The 17,664-nt window shown below is 57.8% G+C and overlaps 2 protein-coding genes across 6 annotated transcripts in view; both read right to left on the minus strand.

Moving 5' to 3' along the window:
- SLC8A2 (solute carrier family 8 member A2) overlaps nucleotides 1–6,564 on the minus strand; it is a 35,001-nt gene extending 28,437 nt beyond the window's left edge. For 2 of the 3 annotated variants that reach the window (XM_084961277.1, XM_084961275.1), the window contains exons 1-2: nucleotides 6,452–6,564; nucleotides 986–1,678 (exon numbers count right to left, since the gene is read on the minus strand). In XM_084961277.1, the coding sequence (XP_084817403.1) occupies nucleotides 986–1,663 (678 nt within the window). In that variant the 5' untranslated portion in view covers nucleotides 1,664–1,678; nucleotides 6,452–6,564. Of the gene's footprint in view, nucleotides 1–985; nucleotides 1,679–3,725; nucleotides 3,780–4,147; nucleotides 4,274–5,056; nucleotides 5,374–6,451 lie in introns of those variants that run through there. The other variant, XM_084961276.1, reaches the window with a different exon arrangement.
- Nucleotides 6,565–8,776: 2,212 nt separating this feature from the next.
- On the minus strand, nucleotides 8,777–16,018 carry KPTN (kaptin, actin binding protein). 3 transcript variants are annotated; one of them, XR_014806444.1, is made up of 12 exons: nucleotides 15,722–16,018; nucleotides 15,252–15,334; nucleotides 15,062–15,146; nucleotides 14,921–14,975; nucleotides 14,053–14,128; nucleotides 13,858–13,931; nucleotides 13,338–13,447; nucleotides 13,177–13,254; nucleotides 12,425–12,929; nucleotides 11,537–11,672; nucleotides 11,274–11,456; nucleotides 8,777–9,199 (listed from the first exon to the last, which is right to left on the minus strand). XR_014806444.1 is itself a non-coding variant. In XM_003127264.6 (12 exons), the coding sequence occupies exons 1-12, from the start codon at nucleotides 15,942–15,944 to the stop codon at nucleotides 9,071–9,073; spliced, it is 1,308 nt and encodes a 435-aa protein (XP_003127312.2). In that variant the 5' UTR covers nucleotides 15,945–16,018; the 3' UTR covers nucleotides 8,777–9,070. The 3 variants fall into 3 exon arrangements, 2 of the variants coding, with proteins under 2 accessions (XP_003127312.2, XP_084817415.1); XM_003127264.6 differs by having other exon boundaries at nucleotides 12,425–12,500; XM_084961289.1 differs by having other exon boundaries at nucleotides 12,425–12,500; nucleotides 13,858–13,953.
- Nucleotides 16,019–17,664: the final 1,646 nt, after the last annotated feature.

A 17,664-nucleotide genomic window follows, 5' to 3' on the forward strand; every position in this document is an offset into this window, starting at 1 on the left:
TGTGAAGGATGCGGTGTGTATGAACGTGTTAGGCCAGGCCCGTGAATAAATTATGCAAATGCATGGGATCATGGGAAATAAATTAGGCAAATGTTTTAAAGGGAGACTAAGCCGTGTGCGGGCTAAGACACTGGATAAAAGAGAGAGGCAAATGATTATGTGAGGGGGGGGTGTGAATCATGCAGCTGTGGGTCTAAATTTTGTCTCACTCTTGGAATAAATTATGCAAAGTGGTCTCTGCAGGGGGCTGAGTTCACACCTATGTTGGATTGGATGTGACTACGAATTACAGTGAAGTGGCATAAATTATCCTAACATCAGAAATCAATTATAAATAGTGAATGAATTAGGCAAACCGTGACTGCGTATCTGGTGAACACAGAGTGAGTGTCCACAGATGTGAGCAGGTACTTAAGCGAAGTCCACAGGTAAAGTATGCAAATTGCACCAAGTTACCCAAATCAATCAGCACCGTCAGAAAACACAAGGCTGGATTAGGCAACTGTAACATGAATTATGCAAATAGGGATGTCTTATTGCAAAAGTGGGAATAAATTATGCAAAAGAGAGGGAGTGGAGGAAAACATGTAAACATACCTGGCAAACACCTGGCTAGAGTGTAGCATGCACTCGCAAAGCCTCTGTCAACACACACGACACCCTTGCGAGAGTTAAGGGATGCCGCTTCTGGATGGGCATGCTGTAAGACAGCAGCCCACTCTGGGAAGACCAGCCCTTTCCAGGGCCCGCAGCACCGGCCACACCTGGCTGGGGAGCACCCACTGAATTCCAGCCCCACCTTATCCCCTCCAGGCTGATGCCTTTGTGCAGTGGGCGACCTGCACAGCCACACCCGGCGGGCCCTCGCGGATGTGAGCACGCAGTTCCGCAAACACAGGAATTGACGCTTGGAGCCCCGGGAGCCACCCCTCTGGGTTTCGCTGACACACCTGCGCCAAGGCAACGGCCAGGGGTCCTGGCTTACCTGGACCACACCGGGGGAAAAGACAGCAAGGATGAGATAAAGCCAGACGTAGGCGAAGATGCTCCAAGAGGCCGTGACGAAGAAGACTCGCAGGTGCTTGATCTTGCGGCTTTCGCCGGCCGGGATGACGTAGATGCACACGGCGATGACCACAAACATGTTGAAGGCGGCGCTGCCCACGATGGTGCCCGGGCCCAGCTCGCCCGCCTGGAAGTTGTGGCCGCAGACCTCGATGACAGACAGCAGGATCTCTGGGGCCGAGGAGCCCAGGGCCATGAGCGTGAGGTTGGACACAGTCTCGTTCCAGATGCGGACGGTGCCCACGCTGGTTTCGCCGTTGGCCTTGGTGATGGTGATCTCCTTCTCCTTGGACGTGATGACCTCGATGGATGCCATGAAGCGGTCGGCGATGATGGACACGCCCAGGAACATGTAGACCATGGCCACGAAGTAGACCACAGCCCGCGCGGCTTTGTCCCCCAGCGACGGGTCATCGGGCTCCCAAACGGGCAGCAGGACCCCCGGCTGGCAGCGGTTGGAGCCCTGGCAGCCCCCTGTACTGCTGGCATCACTGTTATTGGCTGGGGGCGGTGGCAGGGAGGGGGTCGGGGTGGCCGCCCCTGAGCACGGGGGAGTCCCCAGGAGGAGTGCAAACCCCACCAAGGCCAGGGGAGCCATGGAGGGGGCAGGGTCCTGTGGGGGAGGAGGAGGGAGTCTGAGGGAGGGGAGCACACAGCCCCCCACCCCACCCCCATCGCTCCAGAGTCGAGGCTTTTTTTTTTGCCTTTTCCAGGGCAGCACTCGCGGCATATGGAAGTTCCCAGGCTAGGGGTCCAGTTGGAGATACAGCTGCTGGCCCATACCACAGCCACAGCAATGCGGGATCCAAGCCGCGTCTGTGGCCTACACCACAGCTCATGGCAACACCGGATCCTTAACCCACTGAGCGAGGCCAGGGATCGAACCCACAACCTCACGGTTCCTAGTCGGATTTGCTAACCACTGTGCCACGACGGGAACTCCCGGAGTCAAGGCTTTTTGAAGGTGGGGGATGAGGGAGAAGCTGAGGACTCACAGAGGAAGGAAGGGGACTGGGGGAGAAAAAGAGAAACAGAGATTCAAAGACAGAGGGACGTGTAACAATGTAAGTCGACTATACTCCAATAAAATTAAAAAAGAAAAAGACACAGGGACACAGAGACACAGAGAGAGCCATGCAGAGACCAAGAGAGAAAGACACCGAAAGATAAAGACACCACGTGCTGCCGATGGGCATCTAACCACTTCAGGAAACTACAGGTGAACATCATGCATCCTAGGACTCAGCAATTCTGCTCCCAGGTAGGTACCCAAGAGAAGTATTGTGTGTTTGCCAAAAGGCACATACATAAAAAATTCACAGCAGCTTCACTTATAATCGTTCCCATCTTGAAAGCAACCCAGATGCCTAGGAGCAAGAACATGAAGTACAGGGTGGAATATTATACAGCTCTGAAAAGGCGTGGGTAACTGATACACCCGACAACACAGATGAATCTCACAGACGTACCATGGCAGAGTGAAGCCAGGCACAAAAGAACTCACACTGAATACGGTGGTGGGTGAGGCAAGGGGCTGGGGGACCCTAAACTCGTTTGGTGATTCCTATGGTTTCCTACTTGGTGCTCAGAGGGCTCCTGCTTGGGATTTGGATTGTGGTGGGTGCTGGGGTGTTTGTTTGTCTGTCTCAGATGGGGCTGGGGAGGGGCTGGTGGAGGGGCTCTCACTTCCCTAAGGTGGTGGCAGGTGTCTCTTGCCAGTATCCCTGGGTTTCTGGCAAGTGCATGGCTCCTTGGAAAGTATGACGTATCAGGCCGCGGGTTGAGCTTTTTGCCCCATGGGTGGGGGTGGGGGTCAGGACTTCTCTTCCTGCCTCTGGCCTTGGGGTGAGTGGCTCCTTCTGCGTTTAGGTTTTCTTAAAAAATGCAGATCAGTTTACATCCCTCCCCTCTGCTCAGAGCCTTCCATGGCTCGGGTCTCACTCAGAACTCCAAAATCCCCTCCCTGGATCATAAGGCTGCCCCCCGCCCGGCCTCCTCTCTCTCCCTCTCCCCCTCCCTCATTTGGCCCCAGCCGCACGACCTCCTCTTTGTTCCTCACACGCCAGCCCCTGTGCACCTGTCGTGCCGCTTCCCGGGACTCTCTTTCCCGCACATCCCTTCCCTCTGCTCAGCTCTCCACTCCGTGTCCCTTTCGCTGACCACTCTATTCCAGAGGACACCATCCCACTCTGGGGCGGCCCCAGCTATTTAATAGATGTGAGAACCAGGCCTCAGATAGGCAACATATCTTGCCTAACACCCCCAGCACCCAGTCTTCAGCTCCCAGTTTCTCTAAGAGTGGTCTGACTGCCAGTTCCCCGGACCCATCCTTTTGTTGCCATGGCAACCCAGTAGCCTATCAATACTGGGACCAAGAGAGGGAGGGAGGAACCTCAGGGCCTCCACTGCCTGCCCCCTGCCCCCTTGCCTGGCTGCCAGCCTTAGTTCTCTCAGGAATTTCCATTTCTATCTGAAAAGTTCTTCTCAGAGAGTTCCCTGGTAAAGGAGCTGGCATTGTCCCTGCTGTAGCCCAGGTCACTGCTGTGGTGTAGTCTCCACCCCTGGCCTGGGCATTTCTGCATGCCGCAGGCATGGCCAAAAAAAAGTTCTTCTTAGAGTCTAACCCACAGCCTGCCCCCAACACATACCCATGTACTCACGAATTGGGAGCTGGCTCCTCCGGGGGAGGGAGGCAGAATGTTGGCAGAACTTCTCTGAGAAGGAGAGGGTGTGAGTGAGTGTGTGTGTGTGTGTGTGTGTGTGTGTGTGTGTGTGTAGGCAGGGGGGAGAGGGGTGATTCTTAAAGGACCACCACACAATTAGCTCCCTTGGCAAGGCCCCTAATGGTACATCTAATTAGCAGCCCCCTAATTAGCAACGACTTAGGCATAATTACAAACCCACCAGGATCCAAAGCAAAGACTCAGGCTCTCTTCTCCTTCCCTCCCGCCCCCCACAGCTTTCAGGAGAAATCAGGGCCACCTGGGAGCCCAGAATTCCTCTACAGCAGCCACCCCACCTCCCTCAGGAGGGCCGTGATCCGGGAAGTCCCGCCTCAAGTTTAACCACCTGTCCCTCCCACCTGGGTCCTCAAGGGAGACCAGGGTCCGCCTGTGGGTGCCCGAGGCCCACCCTCCTGGCCGTAGCGCCGGGCAGAGCAGCTGCTTCAGTGCCTTTTCCTGCAGAACCTGGTTTCCTCTCCCTGAAGCTTAGGGAAGGAGTGGGTCAGGGAGAGAAAGCATTAGATAAATATTTGTGAAATGAACCATCAAGAGGTCTGAGCCCTGTCACGGGGGGACAGCTGTCTTCCCTCTGCTGGAGGCCTCTGCCGCTGTGTCTCTGGCTCTACCAGCAGCCCTGAAACCTAAGCTGGGTTTAGAATCCAGGGGCAAAAGGATCAGGTTAAGGCCGGGGTGGGACTCTGGAGGGCAGATGGCGGGCACCATCTCCTGGGAGCATCCCTGCCTGCCCTCATGGGCCACTGGCCAGCTGGGTCAGTGGGAGTGCCCCAGTTCTGCCTCACACACCTCCTGGGGTGTGAGGGCTGGGGCCTCAGAGACCGCATCTGCAGAGTGGGCCTGCAAGCTGGGGGGGCGGGGGCGCTGACAGGCCCTGTGGGACCCCCTCCTTCAGTCCCTCCCTCTGATGCGGCTGGCGGTGGTTCCTGACTGTGCTCACGGCGGAGGCGTGGGGGGCGGGGGTGCCAGCTGCCTGCCCCTGGGATTGTGGAGGTTGGGGGGCACGGCCTTCTAAACATGCACACTTACTGCCCAGGCTCTCCCACCTGCACAGGATGTCCCAGCCTGGAGATTGTACACACACACACACACACACACACACACACACACACTACGTTGGTGTTCAGGCTTTCATACACTGAAGCATAAACTGAGGTCTGGAGCCAGAAAGAGCCTGGCCAGCTTCAAGTCAGGGGCAGAGCAGAGCTGGAACCTCGAGGGGTGGGACTCTTACCCTGGTTTTAAAAACCCACCTGCAGCCCCACATGGGCATGTGGATACCTCGCCCCGTCACAGCGTGGGCTATAGGCTCAGCTCCACACTGCTCATCTCGCCTGTTTTCTCTGGGGCCCCTTCTCAATGAGAAGGAAGAGGAAGTATTGGCCAGGGATTTCCAGACTCTGAAGGGCCCCCCCGGAGTCCCCAAGAGGCGGTGGGCAAGCTCTTGGGCTCCATCCCCACGGGGAGGCCAGTCTGAGGCTGGCGCACTGTGAGAGGGATGGAGGGGAAATGGCACCTCTGGCCTGGACTGGCCTGGAGCTGTGCCTGGGGCAGGAAAGGTGCTCAGGAACTGTCAAAAGAAAGAACAAGACAAGAATTGGACCAACAGCCGAAGAGGGATGGAAGTTAGACCGCAGGAAGGACTGGCCAAGTCGATGTGAAGACGAACAAGGAGGTTAGATGAAGACAGGGCTGGTTCGCTGTCCACAGCTAACGGCGCAGGTTAGACTGCAGGCAGGACTGGCCACAGGCTCCCAGAAACAAGGCAGGGGAGCGCAGAGGAGCTCAGTCCTCAGGGGAGGATGGGCAGATGCCAGCCCGGAGGATGGGGGGGGGGTGCGGCTGAGGAGGGGAGAGGAGTTCGGGGGACTCCGTGCTTTCTGGGGGAGCCCACTCTGCGGGGGGGGATCTTCTTCCTCCAAGTCTCCCCCTGCCAGGGGTGGAGACAAAGGTGTGTAGGAGGAGCATTAACTGGCTCTCCGGGAGACAGAGAAAACAGAGGCCAGGTGTCTGGAGACGGAGATGGAGACGAGAGAGGCAGGGAAGAGAGGAAGCCACACTGATGGAGAGAGACAGAGGCACAGAGGAAGCCGAGAAGGTAGAGAGAGACAGAGACAGCGAGAAACACACAGAGATGGTGAAAGAGGAAGGCAGAAGAAACCGAGGGCTTAGAGACAGAAAAGCCAGAACAGACCCAGGCGCAGCGAGACCGAGAGGGAGACAGAGTGAGAGACCGAGGGAGGCAGGGAAACAGATTCGGAGGCAGCCAGACTCGCAGGACAGAGACCCCTGAGAGACGTGGAGACACAGAGAGATGAGACTCAGACACAGGAAGGCGGGGGCGGGGGCCGCGAAGGTGGGGGAGCTGCCCCAGACAGGGTGGGGTGTTCTCATCCCCAGTGCCCAGGAGGCACCCCCTCCCCAGCCCTCCAGGCTCGCTGAAACGCGAGAGGGGCTGAGGATGTTGGCTGCTGCTGGTGCCCCGCCTCCACGTTAGGGCCCTGGTACCCTCGCCCGGGATATGCCCCCTACCCTGTAACCAAGCTCAGGAAGCAGCGGCTCCTCCTGGCTCCTCCAACGCCCCCCTCCACCCGCCTGGGGTAACACTATCCTTCCCCCAAGCACCCCCGCAACTGGGGGTCTCTTACCTGCAGCTACAGCCTCGAGTCGGTTCCCCAAGCACTGGGCTGGCAGTGGTGGGCGACTCCGCCCGGCAGAGAGAGAGAGAGAAAGAGAGAGAGAGACAGATGAGCTGGAGACTGAGAGGGAGCGCTAGGGAGGAGGGGAGGGAGAGGGGATAGAGGGAGGAGAGGGGAGGAGGAGGGGGGAGGGACACGGGGGAGGGGGAGTCGGCTGGAGAGGGAGGAGGAGGGAGGGGGAGAGCGCTGCGAGGGAGGAGGAGGAGCGGGAGAGCGGGAGAGCGCGAGGAGGAGGAGGAGGAGGAGGAGGCGGGGAGAGGGGGAGGCCAGCACGCGAGGCAGGGAGGGGCCTGGAGAGAGGAGGGGCGGGGGGCGGGGTGGGGGGTGGGGATGAGGCCGCCCAAGCCTCCCGCCCACCCCCCAGGTTCAGCACCACAGACCGGGGACAGCGACAAAGCGTGCGCTTGTGCGTGGGGGGCGGGGTGCGGGTCATTCAGAAGCATCCTCCACACTGCCTCCCCCCTCCACCACACACACGGAGTCTCTGATCCATACAAGGGCCAAAGAGGCAAAAGAGCTACAAATAGTTACAAGCTCCCAGAACCGGGGGGAGGGCGAGAATGTTTTTAGCAAGAGTCAGATCCAGATTTCACAGGCTGTGCCTGCAGACAGAACCTCCCCAAGCCAGCCAGAAACAACCACAAGGCACCCATTAATAATAATAACAACAGTTGCCATTCATAGGCCTTTACCAGCCCTTCCCATGCGCCAGGCACGTGCCAGGCCTTGTTATAACATTTTAAATAAGTGCTTGACACATGTTGCCACAACCGACCCTCCTAAAAACCCTTAGAGGGAGATGCTAGTAGGCCCATTTTACAGATGAAGAAACTGAGCCCCAGAGTGGGCAAGCGTGGCTTCAGGTTCTACTCTTAACTGCTACACTGCACACGGTCCGAGACGGAGGGGCTGGCAAAAAGTCAGAAGGTGAACTACAAAGGACTGGGCGGGCACTGGGAACACAAACTCCTGAGCCCTCAAGTGGAAATACACGCACACACAGGCACACACTTCCCAGATCCACATCAGTATCAACTAGGTGCCCCAAACCCCAGGATGGGAGGTGGCAGAGCACTCTGCCTCCGCAGACGGGGAGCAGGGCCCATCCCCACCGCCGGTCCCTGCTGGACGCCCCTGGGCTGCTGCCAGGAGAGGAGCGCACGGGTCCAGTGCCAGCTCCCTGCTGTTTCCCACACCGGGGCTCGGCTCTGGGGAGGCCAGATGAAGACAGCGTGGCCACGAACTGGTGGGCTCCTGCCTCCTAACAACCTACTGTAGCTTGGTCTTCATTGTCGGCGCAGATGGTCAGACTGAGGGGTGGATTTCAGCGTCAGGTCACCCCCAGAATGACCGTGGCAGCTGCCCCTCTCCCCCAGGAAGCAGGGGTCCCACCCGACCCTGTCCCTCAGTCGGCCCCGCTCAGAGACTACTCCCCAGCCCTCCTGAGCTGATTCTATTCCTGGTAGGATGTCTTCTGTCATCCCCACCCTCCACTGGTCCCTGAGATCAAGGCTTCGAGTCCTCCTTCCAGTGCCGCAGGAGGGGCGATTCCTACAGTCGTGGGCCAGGGACATCAGCCTTCTTCCCGGCTCCCCAGTCCCCAGGGCTTTTCGATGTCCTTGCTGGCACAGTTCATCCTGGTTCCATCCACCGGCTGGTCTCAGGACTCCCCAGCTGGGACTGAAATTCTATCACTTTCTGCTGGGCGCTAACCTGGCAAAGCTCTAATTTTTGCGAGGGTCTGACTTCGGCATTACTCATTGAGGGCCTCGCCTCTGCTACAACCTGACCATGGGTCCCCCATGGCGGTGCCTCCCGCCATATTCCCTCTGATGAGGCTCAGTTTCCTTATCTGCCCACAGAGCCCAGATCCAGAGCTTTCCACTGGGGTCTAACCTCAGGTCACCTGCGGAGGTCTAACCTGACAGACTCTTCCCTCATATTCTTTTTGGCACATGAAAGTTCCCAGGACAGGGATCAAACCCACACCACAGCAGTGACCATGCTGATCCTTAACCCACTGAGCCACCAGGAAACTCCACCTTTCCCTTGGAGTCTAGTCTCTTCCATGGAGGTTTAACTTCAGACTGACCGTGGGGCCGAGCTTCCTTTCTTTTCCTCGAAATCCACACCACGATCCCACTTCAGTCCTGCCCCTGGGTCCTCTCTCCCTAAAGCCCCCCCCACCCCCTAGGTGAGTCCAGCTCCCGACATTGAGCTTGGCGCACAGAAGACTCTCATCGAACGCTCGTCAAATACAAGAATGAAGACAAGTTCAAGTCTGGCTTCTCTGGACAGAGAAATACTTGTCTGCTGACCAATTCTCACTGCGGGGAGCGGGGGTTGGGTAAGATCATCTCACTTTCAAATGGGGGACACTGAGGCACAGAGAGGGGAGTGGGGTCAAAGGGCACGTGGGGGGTGGAGCCAGAGCAGGACTCACAGATCCACCGCCCTGGAGGGTCTGGGGAGACTCGCGCCCCCATCAGGATGCTTCCCTCGACGTGAAGGGCTGGAGGTGAGGCCTTGCGGGGGCGGGGGGGGGGGGGGATGTGCAGTGAGTGGTGCTCAGGAGGCAGGGGTCTCGGCAGGCCTGGCACCCACCCTGTCCCCCGGCCTCGGTGGCTGACGTCGCCTCTGCTCCACCTGATGCCGAAGCCGGGTCAGGACCAGTTCTGAGGCCTGGATCAGGCTGTGCTGTGGGGAATGAGAGAGAGGGAGGAAGGCAGGCTGAGACAGAGCTGGAGGTTAGACCCCCTTGGGCCACCCTTGGGAGGTCAGAGAGAGGCCCAGCAGGTGTGGGCTGGGGACGGGGCTCACACTGGGGATGGGTGAGGTCAGATCCAGCGGGACGAGCTTCAGTGAATTTCCAGTGAGAGGGACAAAGCCTAGCCCAGACGTGTGGGTCCGAGATTAGAACTGGGTAGAGGGAACGGGGACAGATCAAAACGTGAACGAGACCTCACATTATGTGGGAGTGGATTTTTTTGTTTTCTTTTTTTTAGGGCTCTACCTGTGGCATATGGAAGTTTCTAGGCTAGGGGTCAAATCGGAGCTGCAGCTACCGGCCTATGCCACAGCCACAGCACCTCGGGATCCAAGCTGCATCTGCGACCTATACCACAGCTCACAGCAATGCCGGATCCTTAACCCACTGAGCGGGGCCAGGGATCGAACCTATGTTCTCATGAACACTAGTGGTTTTGCTACTGCTCATCCACAATGGGAACCTCAGGAGCAAAGTCTGACCACCGGAGAGGCTGAGGTGAGACCACAGCAGGGAGGACAGAGGTGAAAGACCCTGGCAAAAGAGGTTAGGCCGGCAGGAGAGATGAGGAGCAAACCAAGGTGGAAAAGAGAGGACTAGACAGGAGTTCCCGCTGAGACACAGTGGCTTAAGACTCTGACTACAGCAGCTCGGGTCACTGTGCAGGTACGGGTTCGATCCCTGGCCTGGTGCAGTGGGTCAAGGATCTGGTGTTGCTGCAGCTGCTGTGTAGGTTGCAGCTGTGGCTCAGATTTAATCTCTGGACCGGGAACTTCCATATGCCATTAAAGAAAAAAGAGCGTGTGTGTGCAGGAGAGACGGAGCTGGGGTGGAGGGGAGAAGGAGAGAGAGGGAGAGAGGGTCTGGACTTAGACCCTGACAGAAGGGACAGAGAGGAGGTCACAGTGAAATGGCCTGACACAGATCACAACGAGGGAGGCAGGGATGCTGAGACCACAGCAGAGGGGAAGCCTCTTCTCCACGGTGGACCACGGCCCCCTCCTCGCTCCGTCCCACGAACTTTGGTTCAACCTCACCACCTCCCACTGAGGTCCAACCTCTCCGAGGTTCAACCTGGACCATCCCACGGATGAGTGGGAGGAAAAGCCCCAGCAGGGATGCAGAGGAGGCAGCAAGGTTAGACTCCTGTAGAGAGAACGCAGCTTGGACCACTCAGGAGCGGATCCAGAGTCAGACCCGAGGGAGGGGGAATGCAGACACGAGGTCAGGAAACAGGTACACCATAGCTGAAGGTGGGGTGGGCCAGAGGGAAAAGGTCAGAGGTCAGACTACGCCAGTTGGAGGTTAAGTAGCAACGTAGGGTTCCAGGTCGGTTCCTGAAACACTGCAGTGGTTGGACCTTAGGCCGTGAGGTTGCTGTGGGAGGGTGAGAGGTCAAAGTGCAGGAGAGGCTGGACATGAGAGCATGGGTCAAGGGCGCGACCACAGTAGAAAGTGCAGAGGTTAGAGCACAGTGGAAGGGTTCGAGGTCAGACTGTCGAGAAAGCTGGCGACTGGCTGGAGGGCAGCCCACGGGCAGAGCGAGGCTGGTCACACGCGTAGGAGGGAGGGGGGCTGCGGTCGGAGGACCACGTTACAGGGCAGCGGAAGGGTGGAGTCAAACCACAAGGCAGACTGGGCGAGGCCACAGGGACAGCGCAGAGCCCGACAAAGCAGGAGGACTGAAGGACAGATGTCCAGGAGGCTGAGGGAGGCCAGGAGGTGACAGATGCGGCTGCTGAGTCCCCTTCATCAGGCTGGTGCCCCCACCCCCACTGTGACAGTCCCCCCAGCCCCAGCCCCTTCTCCTTGCGTGAGAGAAGCCACCTTCCTCCCCAACTGGAGAAACAGCCACTCCCTTCCCTGGGCGGGTGAGGGGGCCCTGCAGCCACCGACCCCCTTGCCCCAAGGTGGGCTCAGGCTGAACTTGAGGGATGCAGCTGAGGCCTGCCTGCCCGGACACAGGGTTGGTGAGGACCCGCCCACCCGCTGGGACCCCGCTACCTGCAGGATGTGCACGCCCTTCAGGGAGACCACGGCCAGCTCGCGCAGTCCGTCCCCAGTCAGGTCCACATGCGCCATGGCCAGTAGGGGGCTGGAGAAGCTCCGCTGCCAGAGCAGGCGGAAGCCGCCCCTGGCCCCGGGGAGCCCGCGCTCCGGGCCGCAGTACTTGTAACACAGCAGCTCCTGCATGGGTGGGGACCCAGGTCACACAGGCTGGGGCTGGGGGCGGGTGGGGGAAGGCAGCCCCACCTCTCGGGGCCCACCTGTCCGTAGGTGGCCACCAGGACTTCTGGCCGCCCGTCCAAATCGATGTCGGTGACCAGGCCGCAGAGGACGCTGTCAAACTGGTCGCTGCCAGGAAGGAGGAGCTGGTCCTCGAGGCCCCGGCTCAGCAGGTCCCTGAGGGTTGAAGCAGGGCGGGGAGACGGCGGTCAGGTGGCAGCGACCGCCACCCTTGGTGGCGCATCCTCACAGGGCTCCCTGTCTCAGGTCTGCACACGCCATTCCTCCTGGGGCCTGGACAACCTTGCCTCCAAGCTGGACATCCTCACACCCACCAAGGGAGACTCAAGGCGCCTCTGATCTGGACACCCACCCTGTCTCCTGGAGGCAGAGCCATCTCACACCCAAGTGGAAACCCACGCCGTTCCTTCCAGTGACCCCCCAGTCTCTAGTCTCGACCCCCACGTGGCCCCCTGTAGCCTAAGGGCTGGGCCCCAGCCCGGACACCTTCACTGCCCACCGGGTGTGCACAGCTGGCTTGCACTGGCTCAAGGGAGCCGACTGGGAAATTTCCAGAAATTTTGCAAGTGGGCAGGCATCACGTGGGTGGCATCGTGTCAGCGGAGTACTGACCCAGGGAAATCGCAGATGCTACACCCCAGGGCTTTCTCGCACACGGAGCCAGTGGTTAAACACATGCCAACATGCCCTGTCCACCTACCCCAGGGGGAGGGGCCATCTCAGTTCCCGCCCCAAGGCCTCGGCACATCCCAGCAAGTTCTAGACCTAAGCACTTGTGCTCCGTTCCCTGGAACACAGACCCCTTTGTCTGCCCAGCCCTGAACCACTGCACCCTAAGGTTTACTTTGTGCAGAGAAGGACAAGGTGAGGCCACGTGCAGAGGCACCCACATGCCCTGGGCCCCTCACCGGTACACCACCGCTGGCTCCAGCATGCTGGCCACCAGCACGCTGTACTCCTCCCGCTCGGGTCTGTCCTCGGCCCCTGGAGCAGGAAGATGAATGGCGGGGAGGCAGGTGTGAGGGGACAGGTTCCAGGCTGCTCCTCCCGCCCCCTTCAAACCTGAGAGGAAGGCAGGTTAGACCCCAGTAGACAGACGTGAGGTTGGGCTACAGCGGGAGGAGTGGGCGCTGGATCACGATGGATTGAGCTCAGACCCCAGGAGGAGGAACGGGTGTTTGTTCCTAAGCTCAGAGTAGAAGAGACAAAGGCTAAAGGATGGCACCCAAGTCCAAGGTTAGACCAGACTGGGAGCCTCGGGGGATAAACCACAGGGGGCGGACCGAGGGAGACGCCAGAGGGGGACAGACCACAAGAAGAGGAACAGGTCAAGTGGGGGACAGAGATGAGTCCATGAGAAAAGCCTGGGTTGGATGGTGGCAAGAATCACACTGTAGAGGCCAGAGCAGGGGGCTGGAAGGAAGGCACAGTGTGAGGATCAAGGTCAGGCCACCAAGGGAAAGGGGTAAGTTCAACACCAAGGTCAGAGCTAAGGTCAGTGGCTGTGAGGGAAATTCAGGAGCCTCAAGGGCAAGTAGGGTGCACTGTGGCTCCAGGGCTGGGGTGGGGCACCCGGGAGGGAGGGACGCTTTGGCAGACGGGTACAGATGCAGTGGGGGGAGCCGAACCCACAGCCATGCTGCTACTGCCTGGAGCTCACCTGCGGGCGCTGAGAGGCTGAACACGGTCACGCGGGAGATGGGGCCGTCCTGTAGGATGGTCCACGTCTGCAGCACCACTGCATGGATGGGGAAGACTCAGGTCCCGCCTCCAGCCCTGAGACACCCCCCTTCCAGCCCCAGCCCCTGCCCCAGACCGCACCTCGACTCTGCCGGTCCACGTGGGCGACACGGACGTAGCCGCTCTGACAGCCGAGTGCTGAGAGTCGCCGGGACGTGCCGGGCAGGTTGTGCACGTCAAGCCAGAGGACGCTGGGGATGGGCGGGTGGACAGAGGGGCCGCAGAGCCATCACCAGGCCCCGCCCCCACCTTTGCCTCCCTTGGAGCGTCCTCCTGCCCCTGGGCCCCCACTGGGCCTGAATTCTTTCCTTTTCTTTTTTCTTTTTAGGGTTGGACGTTCCCAGGCTACAGCACAGCCACAGCCACACCAGATCCAAGCCGTGTCTGCGACCCACACCATAGCTCACGGCAACGCCGGATCCTTAACCCACTGAGTGAGGCCAGGGATCGAACCCACATCCTCATGGATCCTAGTCAGGTTCTTAAGCCACAACAGGAACTCCTGGGCCTGATTCCTTTAGGGGCGGTTCCCACCGCCTGACTGCTCTGGGGCCGGCCGCCTGTCTCGGTCCCCACTGGCCTCTGTCAGGGGCTCTCTTACCTACTGGTCAGGTTCGTGAGCTCTGGGAAGAGGTTTTCCACAGGCTGTTCTTCAAACTGGTGCAGCCCCTCGTTCTGGGGGAACCAAGACCCGCCACTGGCTTGGAGTCAGCGTCCAGGCTCACACGCCCCCGACCCGTGGCAGCCCATGGTGGTCCCAGCAGGGCTCTGCCTACCACACCTCCCCCTGCCTCACCTCTTTGTAGAGATGAATGGCCAGGTCATTCCCACTCAGGAGAAACACGGTCTCCAGCTGACCCCCAATCTGGACCCTGAAAGCAGGAAAGTCTAGAAACCTGTCATGGAACTTGAGCGTGGTAGAGTGTGTGTGTGTGTGTTTTCTTTTTAGTGCCCCATCTGCAGAAAATGGAAGTTCCCAGACTAGGGGCAGAATTGGAGCTGCAGCCGCTGGCCTATGCCACAGCCACAGCCATGTGAGATCTGAGCTGCATCTGTGACCTACACAGCAGTTCATGGCAATGCTGGATCCTTAACCCACTGAACAAGGCCAAGGATGGAACCTGCGCCCTCATGGAGAATAATCAGATTCACTTCTGCTGAGCCACAACGGGAACTCCTGGAATTCTTAAACTCTGGGATTCCAGAACATCAGTATACTAGATGGTCTGTGTTCTATCTCCTTGAAATATAGTCATGTTAGGACTTTAATATCACAGAAAATCAGAATCATCAAACCGTAGAACTTTGAGACTCTGAAATCTCAGCGCTAATAATGCTAGGAAAAACAGCATTTTGGGGTCTCAGAATGCTCGTATCTAGCACATTAGAACTTGAGACTTCTATGTATCTGGAACATAACCAACTCTCAGATTATCTAGTTGAGGGACAACAAAATGGTAGCCCATCAACCAAATCTAGTCCATGGCTACCTTATAAAAAAAAAAAAAGTAGTCTGATTGTTTATAGGCAGAGGTGTGGTCTCCAGTGTGCTGCAGCTTCTGCCCTCCCAACACGCGCGCGCACACACGCATGCACACACACACACACAGACACGCGTGCGCACGCGCACACACCCTACTGTATCACACCTGCAGCTTACTTACTCTGCATGGCACAGCTGGAAAGGAGTGAACTGGAGCTCCAGGTTCAGGCAGCTCTCTGCAGGGGCAGCACAGGCAGATGGGCACACGGAGACCTGAGAGCCGCCACTGCCTCATCCCTCCTTCCACCCCGGGGCCACTTACGGGCAATGGAGTCAAGGTTGTACTCAGAGCCAGGCTCATAGTCACAGTAAATGTTCAGAAAAGGGCTGCCCTTGTCCCCGGAATCCTGGGGGAGGAAAGTGGCCTCAGGGGAGAGCAGGGGCAGCAAGAGGGATCTGGGTCAGACTCAGTAAGGAGGAAAAAACAGGGAGAGGGAGGGGGCTCTGGGTACCTTGATGAACGTGATCCCCACAACCAGGCCTCGCTTTGGGGGCGATTTGTTGAAGGTGTCGATGGAGACAATCTCTGCATCCACTGAGAGAGGACAGTTCAAAGCTGGTGTTTCAGTCAGACTCCTAACCCCAATCTTCTCAATGATGGTGACCTCTGACCTCTAGGACTCAGTAATCTTCTCACTACCGCAAATTATCATGACCTCTGGGTCCCAGTGAGTCCTGATCATCCTCACCATGGCAGGGAGGGATCCTGGTTTCCGCGTCTGGGGAATCCTCAACCCAAACCACTTCAGGCCCCTATTATCCCTGTCCTCTGACCCCAATGCCTGCAGATTATCAGCCCTGACCCCCTTCAGTCACCATCAACCTGATCTCATTTTCCCGTCATGGTGATCCAGCTCAGACAGAGCCTCAGAAACCTTCACAACACAACATTCCAGGCCCCCAGCCCCATGGCGCCACGCACCGGGAATGTAATTGAACTGCAGCTCCTTGGCCACGGGCCGGATTTTCTGTCGGAGGTCTTGGTAGCGGAAGCCCAGCACCTTGCCTTTAAGGGTGGCGGCCAGCAGCTCCCCGCGCCCGCCCGCGCCGCCCGCCAGCCCGTATACATTGCTCTGCGACGAGAAGCGCGTGAAGCTGTCCTCGCGCAGCGGACAAGGCCCCGCGGCCACAGCCACCTCCCCCATCACGCCCCTCAGCCGCGCATTCCGGTACCCTTCGCTGCGGTCCGCTCTACCCCATGGAGCGCCAGGCGCCCGCCGGTCGCGCAGACTGATGACGTAGAGAAGCCGTCGTCTCTGCCCTTTGCCAAAATGGCCGCCAGCCGGGCCGCCTGGGCTTCCCAACAGATTTTGTGCCAACGTGCCTGCGCCCTCCTCCCTGTGCCTTTTTCAGGGCCAGGCGACTGATGATGGCCTGCAGATGCGGGCTGAGGTGGTGACCCTTGCTGTGGTCTTGCGGAAGGCAGAATAAGAAGAACTGGGAGTTCCCAGTGGTGTCTCAGTGGTACGAACCTGACTAGGAGCCATGAGGATGAGGATCCTGGCCTTGCTCAGTGGGTTAAGGATCCAGCGTTGCTGTGAGCTGTGTAGCAGACGCGGCTCGGATCCCACGGTGCGGTGGCTGTAGGCCAGCAGCCATAGCTTCTATTCGACCCCTAGCCTGGAAACATCCATATGCTGCAGGTGCGGCCCTAAAAAGAACCATAAAACTCAATATAGCCCTTAGGTGCCATTAGCAGTTTTACACGTTTTCCATCGACGGGTTTACTTAAAACTCACAAGCAGGCTGAGGTAGGTACTCCATGTTTTATAGATAAAGAAATCGAGGCATAGGAGTTCCCGTCGTGGCTCAGTGGTTAACGAATCTGACTAGGAACCATGAGGTTGCAGGTTCGATCCCTGGCCTCGCTCAGCAGGTTAAGGATCCGGCACTGCCGTTAGCTGCGGTGTAAGTCGCAGACGCGGTTCGGACTCCGCGTTGCTGTGGCTCTGGCGTAGGCCGGTGGCTACAGCTCCGATTCGACCCCTAGCCTGGGAACCTCCATATGCTGTGGGAGCAGCCCTGGAAAAGGCAGAAAGACAAAAAAAAAAAAAAAAAAAAAAAAAAAAAAAAAAAAAAAAAAAAAAAATCGAGGCATAGACAGGTAAAGTAATTCATTTAAGATCACAGTCAGTATGAAGCTGTCAGTATTAGAACACAGCAAGAGAGCTCCATGGCTTATTTTAATCACATCACCTTTAAAAAGGTGAAATGCATTCTTCTTACCCCAAGGGAAAAAGATCTAGCTGTCCTGGCACATCACCACCACCTTCTTCACCGAAAGCCTACTTTATGCAGTCACGTTGCCTCATTATCTTATTGAATGCTCACAAGTACCCTGATCTGTTACCCCACATTTATTCAGCATTTACTGAGCAGTCACTCTGTACCAAGACATCCTTTGCAAATTCATCTCGATAAACTTGCAACAACACTGGAAAGAGGTTGACTATTCCAACTTATAGAGAATGAAGTAGAGGCTGGGGGAGATTACGTCCCTTGACTGATATGATAGGAAGTGGTGGATGGAAACAGGATGGAAACCAAGGTCTTTCTGACTCTGAGTCTTCTGGGATACCTGTATATGCCTTTTTTGTCCCTAAAAGGGCACCAGGAGTTTGCGGACTCTCTAATATTATTGCCAGAAGACGAACTGGCCAGCTGTCGCCGGCCACCTTGAGTAATCTGTCACCCCCTTCCACACAGAAAGAGAACACAGACTGCAAGAGCCTCACAGACGGTGACTAGACCTCCCTTGGTCACGGTCAGATCCCCCAGCACCTGGACCACAAGGCCTGACATGGAACATTTAGTAAATACGTTTAAGAACCCAAAACTATGTACCAGGCCCTTTGCCAAGCAACA

This window comes from Sus scrofa, chromosome 6 (genome assembly GCF_054392235.1).
Source record: "Sus scrofa isolate SSC_HxYL_T2T_F1_AM1 chromosome 6, Sscrofa_HxYL_maternal_Yorkshire_Landrace_v2.0, whole genome shotgun sequence".
Taxonomy (NCBI): domain Eukaryota; kingdom Metazoa; phylum Chordata; class Mammalia; order Artiodactyla; family Suidae; genus Sus; species Sus scrofa.

Bases quoted from the DNA above. Each gene is read 5' to 3' on its own strand.
- KPTN (XM_003127264.6), bottom strand. From the start codon at position 15,944: ATGGGGGAGGTGGCTGTGGCCGCGGGGCCTTGTCCGCTGCGCGAGGAC. The intron at 15,335-15,721 runs GTGCGTGGCGCC...GTCCTCTCTCAG, and splicing joins GCAGTTCAATTACATTCCCG to TGGATGCAGAGATTGTCTCC. The intron at 15,147-15,251 runs GTACCCAGAGCC...TTCCTCCCCCAG, and splicing joins TGGGGATCACGTTCATCAAG to GATTCCGGGGACAAGGGCAG.